Below are 18,360 nucleotides of genomic sequence, written 5' to 3'. Positions count from 1 at the left end.
GTGAGCTGCTGGGGTGCGGTTGGATGGCTGGGATCAGGGTCATGGTGTGCTGGTCCCATAAAGAGGCAGAGCTTGCAGGTCGCCAGAGGGGCTACAGCTCTGCCGCTGGCACAAAGCTTTTGGCTATCCCAGGTTCAGGGAGAGTGGGATGCACCTGCACTCGATGCTTGGGAGGCACATCATCTTTGCCAGGGGAGAAGGGGAAAGAGTTCTCTGGGCATGGAGCAGCACCATAGAAGTTGCATGTTTTGACAATACGATGCAGAGAGTGGTGGTTCCTCGCTAGTCTGACAGTATGTTGGAAGTGAGGGAATATAGGCCTGGCAGCTGGGACCTTAATCCCCTGACAGAGACAGTGTTGCAAAAATCAGCATCATTCCTGCTCCCTGAACTGAGGTGGACAACCAGCTTGTCACCAGTCACCTGTTCCTTTAGGCGATGGTCATCAAGCCAGGGCGCACCTGTCTCGATGTCCTCCTGGGGACAGGCAGGTCAGCAGGAGCAGAAGGAGATGCTCCGACAGCTGTGGGAAGGATGAGCGTGTGTGTCTGCAGGAGGAGCGGGCTGGAGAGTCACTCTCGGATTCCTTGTTTAGGCACCTCAGTGGAATGCATGCGCCCAGGTTGGGGAGCACTTGTGTTCAGTCACAGTATGTTACTCTTCATTGTACATTAGCCCCTTTCAGAAGCCTAATGCCAAATTCTCTTAGTAGTTAACAGCGTTGGGACCGATGGCACATAGCTCTTCCACACTCTCAAATCTTCTTTACTCTTTCCGGTCTTGTTTGAAGACTCTCTCAAGAGCTCTTCTGTACTGAAATGCTTCTTAATACAGTATCATCGAGATCAGTAAAATGGGCTAAGCTGCTCCCCTTCAAGTTGCCGGCCCTCAGTACATTCTCCTATGAATGAATCAAATCCTCAAGGTAACTGGGGCAGTCTCATTTTGAGCTTCTTTTCACCCAAAGCTTTAAGAGAGTGGCGCAACCTGGGCAAATGCTAATTCTCTATTAAGCCTTGAAGCAATCTGAGAATTAGCTGAGAAAGTTGTCTAGTTCATGGAATGTTACTCTGACTGTTCTGCATGGAAGTATTAAATGGTGCAAAGAAAGACAGTTTTTGTTCAGTCATATGAGCAGCTAACTACTAAATCTGCTTGGTAATTTGGTCAAAAACAGATGTCCCATTGCAGTGGGAAAGGTTGCCAGGTCCAGATTAACACCATTTTCAGAAAGAATAGCATTGAGGGCAGATACACACATGCATCCAAAATCACGCATGTCTTATTATCACAGGTGCTCTGCCCAATGCAGGTACCATAGAAATGTTTCACACTGCATAATTTTGAAACACTAGGCATGGTAGGGCAGGTCCATCCTTGATTGGATAGCCAGAAGGTGCAGCATTTACTAATTTCGTTAAGTGTCCAGTGCAAACTGTCTCCTGCAACTATAGATAGCCACCTATTTTCATTCAAGGCTTTAGGAATGACAAGAGAATGGCATAAAGGTATTATTTGAGTGTCCCTCACCTGTGCAATCCCCACCAACTTTGTGTTGTCATTGTAACAAAGGCCTTGCATAGTTTTAAGCATTCCTCCTTTGAATTTGTCTTTCACTAGGTCAGAGAGCAATCATTTTAGAGTTAGTGTAACATTATTGCCTGCTGTCAATCCTTGACCTCATGCTCTTACAGATGGTATTCCTCCTCTCCCCATAGCTCTAAAGATGGGTCTTGACTTATTTTTCAAGATCCCAGCTGTTCCACAGACAACATGAGAAGGTAGAACCTGATGCCCACAATGACACGGTGTCCTGCTAGCTTGTTAAGGGAGACAGTAAAATAATCCATAGGGGGTCAACCAATAAACTTTATTCACCAGTGCAAGATCTTTGTGCTAACGACATCCACCATTAAGTGGCACAATTGTTATGGGGCATAAGCTTTGTAATTAGCATCTTGCAATTAGTGCAGCTGATTAAGGTATGCTGCTTGTCCCTGGTAAAATGCTATAGCGTTTCTTCACCATGAGTGTCCAGGAGATGACACCACCTTGCAAAGAGATGACAACTGCTAGCATATTTCTTCTCCCTGAATGTGCAGAGGACTCTCAACTGGCTACCCTGCATGGATAGAGGAGCGTAAGATCCAAACCAGGACAGGATCACAGCTTTGCTTTCCCACCATCAATCCTTCTTCCCTTCCCAGACTGGTCACAGTGCAGCAGCTCCCCTGATGTAAGAGAGCCCCAGGAAGGAAGGAGTGTTCCAAACTTTTCTGCTCCCTTGCAAACCCTGGACTCCATGGGACAACCTGCTACTACAGGGGCTGGCATTGAGCTCTCTCAGCTCTGGCTTCCTGGTGATGCAAAACATCTTGCAGGTCTGGCATTGTCAGAGAGTGGGTCCATCAGGTCAGTGTCTCAAGTCCAAGGACTCCTGATGGGACATCTCCTCACAGTACCAGAAGTGGGGAGCATGCCTTGGGGAGTAGGACCATCTCCCTCAGGGGAGCATGGCTTCCCCAGCATGCTCTCCCATGAGCCAGGGGTCTCCTGGTTGCAGATGCCCTTCTCCTCTGTCACCCCAACAGCAAAGCCTTCCTCAGTGCCCCATGTGTCTCATACTCGTCTGTCCCCCTGCCCCTGCCAAATCTTTGCCTTGCACCAAAGCAGGGGAGGAGCTTGATCCTCCTTCTCAGGATCCACACAGCTGGCAGTTGATGCTGCTGGTCCCCAGCTCCCCCTCACTCACAGAGAGGGATCTGGACAGGCTGGATTGATGGGCTGAAGCCAGCTGTAGGAGATTCAACAAGGCCAAGTACTGGGGCCTGCATTTGGTCACAACAACCCCATGCAACACTACGGGCTTGGGGCAGAGCAGCTGCAGAGCTGCACAGCAGACAAGGATCTGGGAGTGTTGTCTGACGGCTGTTGAACATGAGCCAGCAGTGTGCCCAGGTGGTCAAGAAGACCAACAGCATCTTGGCTAGTGTCAAGAATAATGTAGTCAGCAGGACTAAGGGAGTGATTGTACCTTCTGATTGGTGCTGTTAAGGCTGTCCTTCAAATAATGTGCTTAGTTTTGGGCCTCTCACTACAAGAAAGACATTGATGCACTGGAGTGTGTGCAAAGAAGGGCAACAAAGTTGGAAGCGGTTGGAGCACAAACCTTATGAGGGAACTGGGAGTATTTAGTCTGGAGGATGCTCAAGGGAGACCTTATTGCGCTCTACAACTACCTGAAAGAAAGTTGTAGTGAGGCAGTGTAAGAGACTGTTTTGAATTGTCTTTTGCCTCGACATTGTTGCCATAACTCCTTGGCCTTGGCTCAGGGAAAACTGTGATGTCAGCTCCAGGTGTTTCGTCTCCCTACAATTACCTACTTCTTGACCTTGGCACCCTACCTCTGGGAGGACTGTGAGATTAACACGAGGCCCAAACAATGCCCAGCAGTGTCTATGGAGCAGGGCTGGCACTCATGTTGGGGGAAGAGGAGCACCAGAGCAGGCAGAGAAGGGAGGCGGACTCCGCAAGAACAGGGACATAAGAGCACTGCGTATTCCCTGCCCGGGGGGAGCGTGCAGCAGCTTCTTCCCAGATGTGTGTGGTTTCTTCTGGAGTGCACAGCTTCTTTCCCGGGACATCACCTGCATCGAGGTGTGTGGAACATCACCTGCACCAGGGTGCATGCAGGACATCACCAGCACCGAGGCACCTGTGCCTGCACCAAAGCAGAGCCAACGACACTTAGCTGGACTGGTGGTGGTGGTAACTATAATCCTGCTACATCTCTCTCTTCCGCTTGCTTGCTTATCCTTCTTTCTTTTTTCCTTCTTCTCTCTGTCCTATTGCGCTTATGAGAATAAAGTTTACAAGGTTGTACGGCATTTGACCTCATTTGTGTCTTAAATCTCACTCTTGGGATCTTATCGAAACCTCCTCCGACACTGGATCGGGACAGGCAGGAGGTCTGTCTCTTCTCCAAAACAACTATCAATAGGAGAAGAGGAATTGGCCTCAAGTTGTGCCAGGACAGGTTCAGGTTAGATATTAAGAAAAAATTCTACACGGAGAGGATAAAATGTATGTGAACTCAGAGAACAGTGGGAGAGCAAAGAAGGATTTTGCAGGATCCATTGCAGCATGCATGCAACTGCTGTCCCTGGTTGCTTATCGTCTGCATGATTTGATGCAGGTTGGCTGCCAGAGGAGACACTCACTGCATGTGGGCAAACACAGTCCTTGCCTTGCTCCCCATCAGCTTCTCAGTGTTATCTTCATGGGCAGCATAGATGGGACTGTTCCCCAAGCTTTTTTCCCTCTTCCATCACTCTCACCCCTGGCCACAGCACTTCCTGTAACCTCCCGTCCAGGCCCTTTTCCCTGCTGGCACAGGGGATGGAATATGCTGAGTTGTCACTGCCCATAAATGAGTTTTGGGGATGAGGGAATATTTCACACTTCTAGGAAATATTCTTGCTGGGGAAATATTCTTGCTGGGGAAGTTAAGAAAAAACTTTGTTGTATTTTCTTTTACACGTCTTCATGCTGTAGAAATTTCCTCATTGTAGTGACAGGTAAGAGTCTCTTAGCGGCTGTGTTGTGGGGCTACGTGACATTTCTAGATAATTTAAGTTTCATTCAAATGAGCAGACTCCAAAGTAGCTGTATCAAATCCTATTAGAGGATGAAAAGGAGGAAGAGTGAGCCAAATGCGGAGATGAGTGCATAAGTAAGAAGCCTTACCTCTGTCCTCAGACTGGCAGTTATTGGTAGCACTTACAATAACAGGGTTTTTTAATGTGTTTTTAAACCTTTTTTATAATATTTTTTTCAAATAATATAGCTAAGTGCTATGGCATGCTCATGCCATCTACCATGATAAAAACATTTTTTCTTTATTTTAGAGCTTTCACCTACATCCTTGTTCAGCCTGAATGCCTTCTTTGAGTTCTGGTTGTATTTCAGATACACCCTGGCATCAACTACCTTGGTCACGACTTGTAAGCAGCAGATCCCTCTAGGGATGCAGAATGCAGGTATGTATCATAAATGCCTGATTATCTTCTTTCTTTTAAGTTGGTATCTTGATCAAGCGCAATTCTCAACTCCTTTGTCTGAACACATCTGAATTACTTGCAGCATATTAAAATTCAAAATAGAAATGCTAAATTGGTGAGCATTTGAGGGGAGAACTGAAGAGGAAACAAGCCATAAAAAGGAGGAGATAGTGGGCTGCTAAAGGGCAGTCGGACAGACTCGCCATGAAGCAGGACAAGGAATTTGTGACCTCTCCATGGAGCTGGGAAGAGGGCTTTTTAGCATTGTTGCATTTTATTCAGAGAAAGCTGCATGTCTGTGTTTTGCTGTGCATTTAGAGGAAGGAGGAGAGTTTGAGGCTGTTGCATGTGCAGTGCTAATTGTGTTTTTCTGCTTCTTGAAGCAGTACAAATAGCTCCAGTGCACAACCTGGCAGGGAAGCAAGTCCCTTCCTCTAGGCCTCCTCCTGTGATCCAGGGTCAAAGGGTGCTGAGTTACAGCCCAAGCTGCCCCCCTGGGCAGTCCCAGCTTTGCCTCGGGTCACATCCCAGGCCACAGCCTTCAGCTGCAGGCTCTGTGAAGCAGTGACGCTTCTTCCAGCAGGGCTTTAATCTCGCTGAGCAGCAGTTACAGCCAGGTAAGGACTGTGATGGCTGCAAGGGAGCACTCTGGATTGGCTTCTCTTGTCTTCGTCTTTTGCCGTAAGCTAGTGGAGGTGTGTGGTAGGTGTTGGCTGCGTTTGCAGATTTCTCTTGTCAGGATTCATCCTTTCTCTAGCGTTAGTGCATTTGTTTTAGAGAAGTTATTTTGTTTCAGACAAAAAGCAAAAATTAGGAATGCAAATGTAAATGCAAAAGAGTAAAAAAAAAGTCCCCAGAATCAGATGAAGCTTTATAGCAGCAATCTGCAGAGCAATAAATTCATCTGTTGAGCCAATCGATTCCTATAGTTAATGAAATCAAAGTGGAAATCTTATCTTCTTCATATGACACAACTGTTCGCTTTTGTTGCCCCAAGTTTTTCAGCTTCAGCCTTTCCCCTATGGATTGCCCATATCCCACAAGTGTTGGAGCAGTGCAACGCAGGCTAAGGTGCCGCTACTGCTTTTCACCAACTCTGTATAATAGCTGCCTGAGTCAAGATGATGAAATCACAGACCTCAAGTCACTGCAAAAACACCTTGGAAGTGAAGAAGAGAAAGAGCATAGATGTCAGGTGGGTAAAGAAATCACTTTGCTCGGCCTGAAAAGATGGGCGAGGAAAGGATGTAGGTTTTATTGGAGAGCTGTTTTTATGGGTGAGAATAGCTGGAAAGGATTCCAGCAAAGACAACGAGCTGCCAAAGTGCTAGTAAACAAAACAAACTCCCAAGTATGGTAAACCCTCCTGAATGTGGTAGAGGTGGCTGCTGGCCACTTTAGTCTTCTACCCAGGAAATAGGAGAGGAGGCAGAACTTTGTCATTTCTACACATCTCTGTGCCCCAAGAACTTCATAAAATTCTCCTCCATTGCCATAATTAACAAGCATGTCTCTTGACATGCTTGTTAAAAAGCAGTCAAAATTGAATCTATGGAGCTATTGCCTCCACTATTTCCTGATTATTGTCCTTGTACTTGTAATAACTGTGCACGAGCAGAATGGCATTTCAGCAAATTCAGTATACAGCAGCTCTCCATCCAGCAGCCCAACATTTTGCAACCAGGAAACCCTTCTGTCATTGTGGCCAACTCCTGAGAAGTGTTTTATCTAAAGTTGTTTAATGTTGCTCTGTAATCTGAGATGAGACAGACACTAGGAGTTAAACTCAAGTTGCAGAGCTTCTTGTCCCCTTTTGTACCATAGGTCAAACAAATTTGTGACCTAAAAGTTGTCTGGAAACTGGCATTTATTTAACACAGTCCACTAGTTGAAGGTATGTAAAACACGCTCCTTTACCCTTGTGTCTGGACTAAATGTGATGCAAAGGAATAGCATTAAAGTAGCTTTAATTAAATTTGAACCGGGGGAAGGTGGAACCGGGGATGCAAAGACGGAGGCAAGGGGGAATCGGGGACGCAGAGATCGGGGGAAGGGGAATCCGGGGACAACGGAACCGGGGGAAGGGGGAACCTGGGACGCAGGGACCGGGGAAAGGAGGAATTGGAGGAAGGGGGAACCTGGGGCGCTGGGAGCCACCGAGCTGCTGCCGACATCATCACCCGGCGCCGAGCGACGTCCCAGCCGCAGTGAGGCACTCAGGTGGCGCGACGTCACCCCCAGCGCCGCAGTGACGTCATGGCGCGGTGCTGACGTCACGCGGCGCTGCTGTTGTCGCTGCGTGAGCTGGGGCAGTGGCTGCGCCTGGCGACCTGCGAGCTCGGCCTGCAGGGGCTGGCGCTGCTGCTCTGCTCCGCGCTGCTGGCGCTCAAGGCGGACGGCGCGGCCGCCGCGCTCTCCTGGCGGGCCGTGCTCGGGCCCTGCTTCGCCGCCGACGGCCTCAGCACCTACTTCAGCACCATCGTGTCCGTGCGGCTCTGCCGGGATGGCGAGAAGCGGCTGGCCGTGCTGCGGCTGCTCTGGGTGCTCAGCGTGCTGGGCCTCAAGTTCGTCTTCGAGCTGCTGCTGTGCCAGAAGCTGGCGGAGGGCACGCGCGAGCTCTGGTACGGGCTGGTCATGGCGCCCGTCTTCATCCAGCTGCAGCTGCTGCTGCTCCGCGCCTGCTGCGTGAACTGAGGGGGCAACGCGGGTGGCTGGGGACTGACCTTCTGGAGAGCAGCTCTGCGGAGAAAGACCTGGGTGTCATGGTGGATGATAAGTTGACCATGAGGCAGCAGTGTGCCCTTGTGGCCAAGAAGGCCAATGGGATCCTGGGGTGCATTAAGAAGAGTGTCTCCAGCAGGTCGAGGGAGGTGATCCTGACCCTCTACTCAGCCCTGGTGAGGCCACATCTGGAGTATTGTGTCCAGTTCTGGGCTCCACAGTATAAGAGGGATGTGGAGCTCCTGGAGAGTCCAGCGCAGGGCCACAAGGATGATCAGGGGCCTGGAACATCTGCCCGACGAGGAGAGACTGAGGGAGCTGAGCCTGTTCAGCCTGAAGAAGAGAAGGCTGAGAGGGGATCTAATCAGTGTATATAAGTACCTGAAGGGAGGGAGTGCAGAGGATGGTACTGGTCTCTTTTCAGTGGTGGCCTCTGACAGAACTAGAGGTAATGGCCACAGACTGAAGCACCAAAAGTTCCACATGAACTTAAGGAAAAATTTCTTAACAGTGAAGGTGACAGAGCGCTGGAACAGGCTGCCCAGAGAGGTTGTGGAGTCTCCTTCTCTGGAGATCTTCAAAACCCGCATGGACGCATTCCTGTGCCACGTACTCTAGGCAACCCTGCGTGTGCAGGGGGGTTGGACTAGATGATCTCTAGAGGTCCCTTCCAACCCTATGCATTCTATGATTCTATGATTCTATGGGCCGGCCCTAGCCCCGGCTCCAGCCCCGGCCAGGATGGGCACGAGGTGCCGGGGGCTGCGGCCCAGAGCGGAGCCGCTGCGGAGCAGCCGCGTCAGGACGGGGCAGCGCTGAACCCCGAGCAGCAGGCGCGGGGCCCGGGGGCCTGCGCTGGCCTCAGCGCCAGGCTTCACTCCAGCCACGGCGATTCTGACATCTCCACAAAGGCCCCGTTTGTGCCGCGTCGCCAACGTCGGCCTCGCTCGGCTCTCGTGTGAATGTGTCCTGATGTGCAGACCCTGTTGGATGGGCCAGTGAATGTGAAGCAAAACTGTACAGATAGGGGAATTATACACATACAGCTCCTTGTTTGCTGTTGTTGTTTATTTTCCCCCTGGAAAGTTTCTGTACTGAAACCTGCCACCTGCAGTAAGAATTCTTTGGGGGTTGTTTATGTGCTGTCGGCACCTGTGTAAACCTCAAGCTGCTGCCAGCCTGATACAGAGAAGCTGCTGCTTGTCCTGAGCAGTCCGAGGCCATGATCTTAACACCGATTTCTGCAGTTCTACTCCAATGTGTTCCCGTTTCTCCTGTCCCCTCCCCAAGCGGCACTTCCTGCCCTCAGGGTGCCAGCAAGGTTGTCTCACGGATTGTGCTGGGAGGCAGAGGGAGCTGGTGCATGGTGTTGAACAGAAATGCAGTTTTTAGTGTTGGAGGCCTATTCCCCAAGGTAGTGCTAAGGGTGTTGGGTGGCCAAGCGAAGGGACAGAGTAGGAGCAGCTGCTGCTGTTCCTGGAGACAGTTTCTCTCGGTCACAGCTTTGGCAGGAAACACTCCTCGACCGTCTAGAAATGAGCCGGGCTTTAGTCTTTCGAGGGGACTTGGAGATCAGCAAGTTACCATGAGTTTCAAAAAGTAAAGACGCTTCAGTGTCATTTAGCTGCAGCTGTGAGGCTGTTCGGGACTATGGATCCCTCACCTACCTGTGAGACAACGAATATTACTCTGGTGCCCAGAGGCAACTTTGTGCTGGATTTGGGGACAATGATGGTTGCAAGAAACCTCCCACAGTCGTGGGCTTCCCCGCTGAGCTCCGCCGCGCTCGGTGACCCTTCGCTGCCTGTGCTGGCTCTGCCCCTTCACAAAGTTACTCTGTGCCTCTGCTGGGACGTGTCCTCTCTGGAACGTGTGGACAGATGTGGTGCCGGGTAGAGCTGCCTGGCCAGGCAGAGCAGGGTGAATGTGACCCTAGGAGGACGGGCTTGGAAGCCACAGGGAGCCGCTGCAGCCAGAGCAGTGACCCCATAGAACAGACCCTGCGGAGTGCCACTGAGTTCAGCTGGGGCTACGCGGCACATGTAGCGCTCCAGCTGAGCAGCAGTGGACGGGTGGAGAAGCCACCCTGGTGGCTTAGAGCTTGTGTCCTCCAGAAATGGGCCGAGCCGAGAGGTTCTAGGCAGGGGGATGGTGTCTGAGGGCACAGGCAGAGACAGCAGCAGTGAAGCTGTGAACATGACCATGTCCGAGTCCCTTGGCAGCACTCTGGGGCAGGGCAGGACCATGTCCATGGGGCTGATGGCCCCAGCGCTGTAGGATCCTCTCATGATCATGAAATAAGTTCCTTTTCTTGACAGCCCTTGGGCATGGGACTGACATTCTCCCTATGTGATGGGGATTGTCCCTTCACAGGGAATCTGCTACAGCCAGGTTGTGGCAGAAAGAAAGGGGTCTGATCCAGGAGGAGGCCAGGGCTGACAGCAAGGGACTTAGTCCCCGGTGTGTGGTGTGACCTGGCTCCCCACCGGCCTCTGCTCAGGTCGCCTGTGGCTGCAGCCCTGGCCCGGGGACACTCAATGGCCTGTCCTGGCCTCAGGGTGTGGAGCTGAAAAGGGCCAGGAGCAGCTCAGAGACAGCTCTGGCTGCTGCCAGGAGATGCAAGCAGCGGGGGCTGCCTCTGCTCAGGGCCCCGGCCCCCTCCTTGCACGGCCATCTCTCCTTTTCCAACGGCATCCTGCTTCTGGTCGGAATCAAAGCTGCTCTCAAGACCCCGGCTGCTCTGCGGGCAATTTCAGGGCAGGGGATATGACCAAGGTTGCTCTTTAAGAGGTGACAGATTCGTAAGGGCAATGTGAAAAGTGGCACGTGTGGTGTCATCATTACAACGCGCAACTGCTCAATGCCCACATGAGGTAACCTAGAGAAGCTCAAAATTCCAGAACTCTGCCTGAGTTAACAGTCAGGTATCCATGAGCAACTGACAGGATGAAGAGGACAAGTAAGTTGGTTTTCCCCATCTTCACTGTTGCCTGTAAGCAATCCTGGCTCCCTCCCTGGCTGCCTGTGTGTGCGTGCTGGGCAGTGCACAGGCGTGAGAGTGCAGGCAGGTGAGAGGAGCCCATTGACCTCAAGATACCCGCAGCTTCCTTGAGGAGAGGGCCAACCTGGAGGCCGCTTTGGGGAACGGCCTCCTTGCAGCTTTAACTCATCAACGCTCTTCCCAGCGCATCACATCCAAGCAATTTCCCTCTTTCTGTGTTGATGTTTGCAGGGTCCTTTGCCAGGATGGCCACTAAAAAGACCGTCTTATCTGTGTTGTTCTGGCGTTACTGCTCCTGGAGTCATTCATTGCCCGTCAGCTGGTCTTGTTCAAGGTCACCTTGTCACCCGAGGCCAAGGTGAGCAGCACTGCAGAGCAGACATGTGGCACAGATGCTCCCTGAGACAAGAGCTCATGTTAGGGCTTTGGAGTGTGTGGGGCTCACTAGGATGTGTCTTGCAGGTCATAGGCGTGAGTCTTCTCCAGCCATGCCAAAATGCAGGCAGAAGAGAGAAGGCAGGGGCCCTGAAAGAGCCTTGCTGGAGCTGGGGCCAGCATGGGCCAGGCTGATCGAGCCCTCTGGCTGACTTTGTGCCCTTCATCTCAGACTCAAGACCAGACCTTGAAGGGCCCTGTCCTGTCACTGCTCTGCTCGGCTGTGCTGGAGACTGCCATAGCTTTGGGAGGGTCTCCGCATTAAGAGCAATAAGAGCTGCTCTTTGGGACACCCTCTTGGGGACATCTTAGCTTGAACAAAGTGACCGGTCTCCTGGCAGGGCTGGGCTCCAGCCCCACTATCCCTGCTGCTCTTCCAGCCAGCCACGAGCTCTTCATTTGTGCTTCCAGGTGGACCGAGGGATGGACGCCGGCTCGTCCCACCCCACTCTGTTCATCATCAAAAGGGAGACAGGTGATGAGAACAACATGGCTGAGATCAGGCAGAGCTTTTTCTGTAATGTGCAGGGTCAGTATCCCCTCTGTGGTGCCCTTGATGCTGCCCTGGGTGTGTGTGTGTGTCTGTATGGCAGCTGGGGTGGCCTCGTTTCCCTTTCCTTAGTGTGCCAAAGCGGGGCGTTTCTCGTCCGAGTGACCTGACTCTCTTCCAGGGCCAGGCATATCAAGCTATGCCAACGATACTGCGAAAGCTCTGGAGTCCCTAAGAGAGTGGCTGGACAGAGCTCTGAAGGCCATTGCCACTGAGAAAGGGAGAGAGGTAGCAGCTTTTCTTGGAGCACCAGCAGGCAGCAGGCTCCTGAGGTACTTGTGCAGGCCCTGAGGAGAAGGGGAGGTGGCCAAGCTGCAGGCAGCCGCCAGCAGCCTGGCTAATGCGGCATCCTGCACGGGGCCGGCTGCGCCGAGCTCCCCAGCTGCCCTGAGCAAGGGAGCCCTGGCAGGAAGGCAGCACAGTGGGCAGCCATGGCAGGGCCTGAGCTGTACTGGCCCCTGTACTGGGCCCTGGGGGCCCAGAGACAGACGCTGGCCTTTTTGGGAGCCCACGAGCACCAAGGATGCTGCTCTGCTTCTTGCCAAGCGGGAAATGCTCCGTGCTCTTGCTTTGCTCTTCCTTCTTCCTGCAACATAAGGCAGTGGTTCCCACCAGGGCACGCACTTTCTGCAGACGTGGTTGGGTGCTGGTAGGGGAGTGCGTTCAAGGTAGAATGCCAAAGCGGTGTTGTGCCACCTCATCTTGCTTTTCCCTAGCTCATAGGAGCTCTTTTCTGTCTTTTGGTGGTAATTACAAGGTTCTTGGTTCTAGAGCTGTGGTTTAACAGCCATATTCTGTGCCCTGACCATCTGAGCACTTCCCTGGGAAGGGCACTGAACCCCAACGTGGTGCTTACTTGCCTGAGATAGGGAGCAAACAGAAACCTCCCCCTGCTCACAAGTCGGAGGCCAGGCTCCCATCTTCCTAAAAGAGCACCGTGCCCTGCCTTGATGGCACAATCAGAGCGGGGAGGTTCAATGGCCTGTGCTATGCAGCCCATCAGTGGAGCTGCTCAAGAAAGAGTTCCTGTGCTCTGGAGTGTGAGGAACACACGTAGGGAAGGCTGCTCCGGCAAAGCACTATGCAACTCCGATCCAGCTGCCATGCCCAGAGGAGGTGGAGCTTGCTCCTCCAGGGGCATTGCCAACGGCAGGCGGAAGCACAGCTGGCCGCCCTTTACAAAAGCTGCAGAAGCTGCAGGAGCACCTTGTACAAGCTAGAGAGCAGCAAACATCATTTAACAGCAACTGCTCAGGACCAAACGCTGCAATCTGTGAAAGTAGGAGGAAGCCAACTGCTTCCTTGGGTTATCTGCATTGCGATTATTTCACTGCATTTGTTTCTTGAATTTTGGATGCTTCTTAGGGAAAAGAACAACTCATCAGCAGATCAAAGCACGGAGGGAATTGCTAAGAGCATGAAGGAGTTTGCCATGGATTTCCACGGGGTTTGAATCATCACACGGCGAGGGGATGAGGGTTTTGCAGCTAAAAGATCAGGGCGCATCCCCATGCCATGTGGACAAAGGGAAGAAAACCCCATGCTAACTAACACCGAGCACATCTGGAAAAGCCAAGGCCAGCCGATGCCCTCAAGGACATCCCTTCTGCTTTATTCTGTTTGGCTCTGATCCAATCCAGTTGTGCTCTGGGAACCAGCTCACACATTTCCCCCTCCCTGCCCACCACCCGCCACCCCCAAAAAGAAAACAAAAAAAACACAACTGCCTTAAATGGGAGGAGAATGTGACTTAAACCCAGGACATAGGGCTGTCTTGGGATCCTCTTTCTGTCCTGTCTCATCCTGGCAGAACTCCTCCAAAGAAGACACACAATTCCCTTCAGAAACAGCCAACACTTCTGGAGCTCTGCATCCTGTGGGAGAAGCAACTGCAATCAGTTTGATACCAGACAGTTCAGTTATGGAGTCAAATGATGTCTCTAAGTTCACATTTAATGGGTACAAGGACAACATTTACACCCAGAACCACCTCTGCTATGGACAGGACGCGGTGCTGAAGCACGTGGCACGGACTTTGATTGAGGTGAGAGGGAAACTGGCTGCTGATCTGAATCTAGCATCATGCTAGCAACCACAAAAGAGATGAGAAGGTCAAATAGAATCATAGAATCATAGAATGCTTAGGGGTGGAAGGGACCTCCAGAGATCATCTAGTCCAACCCCCTGCACACGCAGGGTTGCCTAGAGCACGTGGCACAGGAATGCATCCAAGCGGGTTTTGAAGATCTCCAGAGAAGGAGACTCCACAACCTCTCTGGGCAGCCTGTTCCAGCGCTCCGTCACCTTCACTGTTAAGAAATTTTTCCTTAAGTTCATGTGCAACTTATGGTGCTTCAGTTTGTGGCCATTACCTCTAGTTCTGTCGGTGGCCACCAGGGAAAAGAGGCCAGCACCATCCTCCTCACTGCCTCCCTTGAGGTACTTATAGGCACTGCTCAGGTCCCCTCTCAGCCTTCTCTTCTCCAGGCTGAACAGGCCCAGCTCCCTCAGCCTCTCCTCATAGGGCAGATGTTCCAGGCCCCTGATCATCCTTGTGGCCCTGCGCTGGACTCTCTCCAGAAGCTCCACATCCCTCTTGTACTGTGGAGCCCAGAACTGGACACAATACTCCAGATGCGGCCTCACCAGGGCTGAGTAGAGGGGCAGGATCACCTCCCTCGACCTGCTGGAGACGCTCTTCTTAATGCACCCCAGGATCCCATTGGCCTGCTTGGTCACAAGAGCACACTGCTGCCTCATGGTCAACTTATCCTCCATCATGACACCCAGGTCTTTCTCCGCAGAGCTGCTCTCCGGAAGGTCATTCCCCAGCCTGTACTGGTGTCTGGGGTTATTCCTCCCCAGGTGCAGAACCTGCACTTGGCCTTGTTGAATTGCATGAGGTTTTTCACCGCCCAGTTGTCCAGTCTGTCCAGGTCCCTCTGGATGGCAGCGCAGCCCTCTGGGGTATCGGCTACTCCTCCCAGTTTGGTATCATCAGCAAACTTGCTGAGGGAAAACTCTGTGCCTTCATCCAGGTCATTGATGAATAAATTGAACAGGACTGGACCAAGGATTGACCCCTGGGGGACCCCACTAGCCACAGGCCTCCAACTAGACTCTGCACCGCTGATCACCACTCTCTGGGCCCTGCCATCCAGCCAGTTCCTAATCCACCTCACTGTCCACTCATCTATCCCACACTTCCAGAGCTTGCCTAGGAGGATGTTGTGAGGGACGGTGTCAGAAGCCTTGGTGAAGTCGAGATAGACGACATCCACCGCTCTCCCTTCGTCTATCCAGCCGGTCATTTCATCATAGAAGGCTATCAGGTTAGTCAGGCAAGATTTCCCCTTGGTGAATCCATGCTGACTACTCTTGAGCACTTTCTTGTCCTCCAACAGCCAGTATGAGCCGTTCCAGCACTTTTTCGGGGACGAAGGTGAGGCTGACTGGCCTGTAGTTGCCTGGATCCTCCTTCTTGCCTTTTTTGAAGACTGGGGTGACATTGGCCTTCTACCGGTCCTCCGGCACCTCCCCCGTTCTCCAAGATCTTTCAAAGATGATGGAGAGCGGCTTAGCTATGGCATCTGCCAGCTCACACAGCGCTCTGGGGTGCATCCCATCAGGGCCCATGGATTTGTGGGTATCGAGGTTCCTTAGGTGCTCTCTGACCCAATCTTCCTCTACCCAGGGCAAGTCTTCCTCTCCACCAGCTTCTCCCTCAGGGGTGGGTAGAGAAAAGACAGAGGCAGACGCTTTCCAAAAGTGCAAAATAGCAGAGCAAGAGAGAACTGGCACAAGGTGGAAAAGGAGAGATTGTGGACAGACACAGAGAAAAGAGTTTCACAAGAATGGTGCTTAAATAGCAGAACAAAGTTTCAAAAGGCTGTGGAGTCTGCATCCTTGAAGATATTCCAAAGTCAACTGGGCAAGACGTTGCTTAACCTGGTCATGCTTTAAGCTGAGGGCTGACACAGAGAAAGCTAGAGAAGCCCATGGCTTCCTTCAAACCTGTACTCTTCCCAACTTTTTTTCCTATTGCCAGGAGTCGCCTTCCAGAATGCAAGTGGGACACCCTTGCTACCCAAAAGACTACAGGGTAACCATCTGGCTGTCTTCCCTGCACACCACCCCCCGCATCATGCAGAATGACTTCCACGCAGCTCTGGCTGACAGAAGAGTGACCCTCGAGGGCAATGGAGATGCCCAATGGTGCCGGGCTGTCATCCGGAAGCTGTTGAACGTCTCCACGTGCAGCCAGAGCCAGGACAGCACCTTCAACAGTGCCTACGAGCTCACTGTCAGCGGGCAGCTCTTTGTAAGGAAAACACTCACCTTTCCCTTCCCTCGCTGTCTTTAGAAGCCACAGTTCTGCTCAGGGGCACCTTTGGTGTCCCATTAGGAGGCCTCTGGCCAGTCCTTTGCAGAGCTGTGCACAAGGGGCAGAAGAAGGGCTGCTTGCAGCAGTGTGCAGGGTGAGAGCTCTCCTTGCGGACAGCCCTTGCTGACCCAAGGGACACCAGAGCAGCTGCCCCGTGGCACTTTCCCCTCTCTTGCTCACTACCATTTCTCCTTCTGCCTCTCAGGCCTTCTCCAAATTTTACCATGACTTGAGATTCCTCAACGTGACCAAGGAGCGCTCCCTGCTCACTATCAGTAAGACCATCTGGAATTTCTGCACCAGGAGCTGGCAAGATGTATGTTTCCCACCATGGGTCTTGGGAGGCTCTGGGGAAGCTGGAAAGGAATAATAAATGCCCCTGGACAGAGCTGCCCTTATGACACCTGCCCAACCCTCAAGCAATTGTCTTTCTCTGCATGAAGGGCCTTACAGAGCCATCCCTCTTCATGCAGCAGTCAGCACCCAGCAGGGCATTGCACCTGCAAGGCAATTGCCTGCTGCCAGCTCCTTGCTAGGAGCTCACATAACTTCCCTTCCTTCTCACACCTGCCCCCAGCTGTCTTCTAGCTACCCTGAAGAAAATCCGTGGCGCCTGCGGAGCTATTGCACCAACGCCAACTATGTCCTCACCCTCCTTGAGTTTAATGAGAACAGCTGGAACCGCAACATCATCCAGAGGAAGGTAAGCAGCAACCTGAGCCCAGCATGGCAATGCCCTCGCAGGCAGGTGTCCAGCAGCACCGTGCCCAGCTAACACGCAGCTGTGCAGCTCAGCCCCGTGGCCAAGGCTCGTGGAGACCTCCTGCCTGGGGACACGCGCTGTGCCTGTGCCAGGCCTGGCACGCAGGGCCCCAGTGCTGCTAGGGGCATCTCTGTGCTAGAGCTGCCCTCACGATGCCCCTCTCTCCTTTGGCAGCCCGGGAGCACGGACGTCGGCTGGAGCCTGGGCTACGCGCTGGAGCTCGCCAACACCATCCCACAGGAGGTGCTGCACTTGGTGCAGAGGCAAAACCCCTCCGTGCGCGCTGCAGCCGTGGCCTTCATGGTGTCCACTCTTGGCGTGGGGCTTGTCGTGCACACACTGGCAGATGTAGGGGCCGGGCTGCATCTCAGAGACAGTAGGAGGGCATCGGGGCTGGATGGCTGACAGGCAGGGTGACTCACACACTGGCCAGCAGGACAGGGAGCCCTTCCCTTGATCTTGGGCCCACGATGGGGAGCATATGAACCTCTACAGAACTCAGGAAGCAAAGGCTGGACTGTCCTTGAACTGTGCCCAGAATGGAGCTTGGCACCGCAGGGCATTTTCCAAGGAGCCTCCCTCCCCCTGAGCACTGCTCGGATCAGCCAGTGCACTCTAGAAATTCCCAAGCAGGGCCTATCTGCCTCTTTCTTACACCATTGCAGATGCTGATGCCTGTTGCACGTGTGGCCTTCATGCCACATGCTGGAGCTGGGGGCTCTGCAAAGGCAGCCTGGCCGTGGAAGAGCTCCCCAAGTGCTGGGCTCTTAGCACACAGCAACAGGCACCTGCTGACAGGCTGCTTGGGGCAGCGCTGCCTCTAAGGCCGGGTCAGGATGGTCCCTGCCAGATCTTTCCACCTGGAGGTGTGCCAGGCTCTGAGCTACCCGAGCTCACCCTTCTTAGTGTGTACCTTCAAAGCCATCTGCAGCTCATGGCTTGGAAGAGGAAAGTCAAGGGGAGTATCCAAAATCAGAAAGATGGCCTAGGCTGTCTATGTCATCTTCCTTTTCTTGTGGGATAACAGGATTTCTGTTCTGGAGGGTCTTCCTGAACACCAGGCTCTGACCCAGCAGCACAAGGGATGTGCGCCCTGGATGCCAAGCTGAGACTCCACGAGGCTAAAAGACCTGCTGTGGAGCTGGGCACAGATCTGGGGAGATTTCCCACCTGTGAACGCTGTCCTGCCTTTGCCGTTGTTTTTGCTCCTGTACTAGCTGTCCTGTGGGTGATTCAATTAGTCCTTTGTCAGCTGCACCTTCACCTTTTACCAGCAACAAGGTGACCCTTACTGTCTCTGCAGATGTTTTTCACAGTTTTTTTGATGTTCTATTAGACAAATAAATACAATAGAAATAAATGTTCTACAAGGCACCAGAGAGAGAAATTGTCGTTCTTTTGCTCCTGAATCAATATACCAGGGGATCAGGCATAGCCAATACATCT

The 18,360-nt window shown here is 52.5% G+C and overlaps 2 protein-coding genes across 2 annotated transcripts; both read left to right on the top strand.

Moving 5' to 3' along the window:
• Positions 1–7,334: 7,334 nt before the first annotated feature.
• LOC148594095 (transmembrane protein 203-like) lies at positions 7,335–7,754 on the top strand (the record flags this gene model as incomplete). The annotated part of the gene is made up of 1 exon (XM_088528019.1): positions 7,335–7,754. A coding segment is annotated over one exon (420 nt), but the record flags the coding sequence as incomplete, so codon positions are not given.
• A 5,934-nt stretch (positions 7,755–13,688) lies between these two features.
• Positions 13,689–17,266, top strand: LOC148594094 (ectonucleoside triphosphate diphosphohydrolase 8-like). Its single transcript, XM_088528018.1, has 5 exons — positions 13,689–13,811; positions 15,816–16,088; positions 16,357–16,467; positions 16,729–16,854; positions 17,261–17,266. Exons 1-5 carry the CDS (start codon positions 13,689–13,691, stop codon positions 17,264–17,266), a joined length of 639 nt encoding a protein of 212 aa, XP_088384144.1.
• Positions 17,267–18,360: the final 1,094 nt, after the last annotated feature.

Source organism: Tinamus guttatus, unplaced genomic scaffold, assembly GCF_059628265.1.
Source record: "Tinamus guttatus ecotype Peru unplaced genomic scaffold, ASM5962826v1 Tinamus_guttatus_pri_ptg000297l, whole genome shotgun sequence".
NCBI lineage: Eukaryota > Metazoa > Chordata > Aves > Tinamiformes > Tinamidae > Tinamus > Tinamus guttatus.
The sequence above is the reverse complement of the archived record's forward strand: the minus strand, read 5'-3'. Positions and strand labels throughout refer to the sequence as shown.